Source organism: Cryptotermes secundus, unplaced genomic scaffold (assembly GCF_002891405.2).
Source record: "Cryptotermes secundus unplaced genomic scaffold, Csec_1.0 scaffold480, whole genome shotgun sequence".
In the NCBI taxonomy this organism is placed as follows: domain Eukaryota; kingdom Metazoa; phylum Arthropoda; class Insecta; order Blattodea; family Kalotermitidae; genus Cryptotermes; species Cryptotermes secundus.
Genome location: NW_019732379.1, coordinates 40959 through 45322, shown reverse-complemented (window position 1 = coordinate 45322; position 4364 = coordinate 40959). Strand labels below are relative to the sequence as shown.

Here is a 4364-nt window from a genome sequence, read left to right as displayed (position 1 = left end):
TGCGGCGGTGTGAGGGGGGGGGGGGGGGGGGGGGGGGTGAAACTGACCACTCACCTCCAGGTAGTGCTGAGGTGAAGAAAATGTGGATCTGTACATCTACTCTCCCATACTCCTTAATGGTGTTATCAGTATTTTAATTTCAAGGGGTAGTTTACTTTAAAATGTTAACTTTGGAGGTTATTGATGAGGTTTACACTCTTTCCCTTGAAGTTTTAAAGGGTTATACTTATTTTTGGTTTACAAGACCAACATTTTCATTAATTATTAAAACGTTAGAATGCCAATTCGTCCTTATTTCTCTTTTCTCTTCTTTTGTGGTATTTGGGTTTTTTCTTCTAATCATAGGCATTTGTTGGCTACTTTGTTGAGATTAGAATTTATTGTTTTGGTTCTTTTTGTTGTTATTTATTCTTATCTTTGTTCTTTTAATTATGAACTTTATTTTGTGATACTTTTTTTAGTTTCTTCTGTGTGTGAGGGGTTGTAGTGCTTAATTAGTTAAGCACAGGGACAACTTTACCTTTATATATATATATATATATATATCATACAGCATACTGAATCATTTCAAAAGTAAAAGCTTACTTATTGTGGCATTTTTCGTGAATAGTAACAAAAACAGGATTTCTTAAGCCTGCTCGCACCAGTTGTACAACATCTTTAGTCTGAGTGGCAGAGAATAATCCTGTCCTGCGCTGTCGAGGCAAGTACTGGAGAATTGTTGTCAACGTTTTTTCAAATCCGAGATCTAAAAGACGATCCGCTTCATCCAGCACAAGTAACTCCTGCAATATACACACGCAATGTGTAGTATACTGTTCACATAAAGAAAATTCTCTTAAATTACATACAGAATATCTGATTAGTAAATACATATTTTTAATTTGTAAAACATGTGTTTTTGTGAACTGATTTTGATGAAAGAACTGTAAATGATAGATTACTTCATAAGAATTCGTAAGATGAACATGAGTTTCTTTTTCAGGTGAATAATGCCTCTAATGTTGGGTGTGCAAAGAGAGCCAAAAATTGCAGTTCATTATGAGTTTTGGAAATCAATGGTTAGAGTTCAAAGGTGCTGGGGTGAACATGGAGTTAATGCAACATTAAATGTGCCTTCAATCCAAAAGTGCCACTGAAAGTTAACGACAGGCTGTATCATCGATAAGACAAGATTAGGATGGCCATCAATCTTGTGGACTCCTGGGAATATTGCCACAGTGAATGAGATGTTAAAAAGAATCCCACAGAAATCAGTGCATGCAGGTGCCTGTGAAAGTGGGCTCACATTATGAAGCTGAGACCATCCTCAGAAAATATACATGCCTGAAGCCCTGAAAATCCTATTACATGCAATAGCCGTTTCCTGAAGAACGCAACAGAAGGATAAAATTAACAAAATAATTTCTGGGATGGAATGAAGACCAGCCACAGTACAGAGTGTCTGGATGAAGGGTGTCCAAAACAGAAAATTAAAAAATATCTTGGAAATCGTCATACAGGTATCTGGTTTATGTCATTGGCAAGTAAAACTCTGAAAGTTCTTTTTTCATGGCTAGCTTACACATGTGCTAGCTGGTGACCTTTGGCAAGGTCAGTAACAATGTCAACACCAAAGGGACAGGTTCAATGCGTGTTGTGGCTAGCAGAGCTACAATCTCTTATGGCTGCCCGGCATTGTTTCAGAATGCAATATGGGCGACCTCCAAAACGGAAAAGCATTTTGTTCTGGGACAACAAACTGAGGATTACAGGTAGTCTGTTGTGTGTAAGATATCCCGGAAAGACACAGACCTCTGAAGAAAATGTCAATTGCATTACAGAGGAATTCCAGCAAAGTCTATGCAAATCAATTCGTGCTGCTAGCTTGAAGTTACAAATTCCATGTTCAACAGGGCACGAGGTGCTACACAAAAGGCTCTGCCTAAAAGCATACAAGATTCAAATGATTCATGCATCACAAATGAGTGACCAAGTAGCACACATAAACTTCACTGTGGACAAGGCAGAAAGAACTGATGCCTCACCTGATTTCCTCCGCCAAGTGTGCTTCTTCGATGAGACAACGTTCCATGTCAATGAAGCTGTAAACAGGTACAACTGCAGGATTTTGGGGAGTCAAAATCCACATCACATGTGAATTGAAGAAAGGCACCCCCAAAGTGAATGTGTGGATGGGTTTAATGCATGACAAGTTAATTGGACTGTTTTTCTTTTCAGAAAAGACTGTGACGGGACATTTGTACTTGGACATGTTGGAGCTGTATGCACTGTCCCAATTACCACCTAAAACTATCCTCCAACAATACAGGGTGCTGCCACATTTCTGCCACCATATTAGGAATCACCTGGACAGAAAGACTGCTGGGAGATGGATCGGCAGAGGTGGACCAATCGCTTGGCCTCCTAGGTCACCAGATTTAAACCCAATGGATTTTGGGGTTATGTGAAGAACATGGTTTACCACATCAAGATCAACGACCTTCAACACCAGAAAGCCCAGATAAGGGACACCGTGGCTACAGTAATACCAAACATGTTTCAAGCAACGTGGAATGAGATAGAATATTGACTGGATATTTGTCATACCACCAAGGGAGCCCACATTGACATTTACTGAGAAAGTTATATACTCAGAAAAGAAACGTCGATAGTTTCCCTTTGTAATGGTGTAACCCATAAATGTGTATAATAAATACTTTCTGAGATATAATTATTTTATTTTCGATATCTTTCATCTGGACACCCTGTGTCTGATAATATTCTACAGAGTGACCAGGCAGTGTTTAACCTTGGTGGATTCATGAATCAACACAGACGACAATACTGGGCATTTGAAAGTCTGACCACTGTGTGCAAAAGGCTAAGGCCTCCTAAAGGTAAGAGACTAGTGTGATATCACAGCAGCCGCATTGGTTGGCCCTTACCTTTTGCAGGACACGATAAATGCTGCAAAACACCTCAAAATGGTGAAACACAGTGCTTGGCCAGTATCTTTCAGCATGAAAACAATAGATGCAGGATGGGACATCAAATCATAATGCAAACGCTGTCCACGCATGGATGTCCCATCATTTCCCATGGTGCTGCACTGGAAGACATAGTGTTCATGAAAGCCTCTCCACAGCCCAGATCTAACACCTTGTGACTTCTTTCTGTGGAGATAGGCCAAAGAAAAAGCTTACTGCAGGAAAGTATCAAAACTGGAATAACTGAAAGAAACAATAATCCAAGTCCTTATTCCTAACACATGCTGCAGTCAGCAACAGTTAACATGTCAGTTCGTTCACAGAAATGTGTCAAAAATGCAGAAGCCTACATAAAATTTAAAGTGTTATGCATGAAAAGGAACACTGTACCATTTACAATTTCTTTCATTCCTATCAGTTCTTAAATAAAATTCATATGACAATTTTAGAATATGTACTGACTTACCAGACACTCTGTAAACTTTGCAACCTATATCCAGTGAACCGGTACAGGACTGCCAAGAAGGTCCAGTTACATACAATACACACATCCACACATGCTTTCTTCAACAATGACACCAATTACACTGCCTAGATTTAAAGGGAATACATGTACAATCCAGCCCTTTCAATTTACTGCTGATGTTCAAATTTTTTAACAGACAACTACTAGAGTGTACCACTGGACCAAATACCTTAATAAATGAATGTAAATCAAGTGGAAAGATCTCAAAAACAGACACTCTGTAACACCTGAAGGATATAAGGATGAAGAGAGAATTTGTAAGTTAATTCATACTTTCCTTATATTTTCAGTTTAAATGTGTATAAACACTAGTACTGCACATAAGATGTGCTAATGGAAAGTCTCCGGACTAGGTCAACTTAACTTACTCAATTTTGGCTGCCATCTACATCAAAATAGTCTCCTTTGGAACGTACACAGCAATCCCATTGTTTTTTCCACACTTCAAAAGCACTGTGGTAGTCATTTTCCTTAATGCTGTTGAGTACCACTTGCAATTCCTTTTGGATCTCAGACATTGTTTCAAAATGTCATTCCTTCAGTTTCATTTTCAAATTGGGAAACAAAGCAAATCACAGGGGGCTAAGTCTGGTGAGTAGGAAGGATGGGGAATGATAACCATGTTGTTGTTAGTGACAAACTATGTGGTTTTAAGGGACGAGTGGGCAGGTGTGTTGTTGTGATGAAGGAGCCAGCTGTGGTTGCAACCAAAAGTCCAGTCTTTTTCACTGCAAATCTTCTCTCAAGCATCTCAAAACATCACAGCAGAAGTCAGAGTTGACAGTAGTGTTAGGAAGAATAAATTCATGGTGAACAATCCCCTTCATACAAAAAAAAAAAAAAAAAAAAAAAAAAAAAAAAAAAAAAAA

At 38.7% G+C, this 4364-nt stretch overlaps 1 protein-coding gene across 4 annotated transcripts in view; it reads right to left on the bottom strand.

Moving 5' to 3' along the window:
- The window catches only part of LOC111867573 (ATP-dependent RNA helicase DDX55), a 37205-nt gene that overhangs the window by 26494 nt on the left and 6347 nt on the right, over positions 1–4364 (bottom strand). For all 4 annotated transcript variants that reach the window (XR_002843366.2, XM_023857558.2, XM_023857560.2 and 1 more), the window contains one exon: positions 586–785. Coding sequence is in view for 3 of the 4 variants with exons in the window: in XM_023857558.2 (XP_023713326.1) it covers positions 586–785 (200 nt within the window). In the remaining variant the exon portion in view is untranslated. The remainder of the gene's footprint in view (positions 1–585; positions 786–4364) is intronic.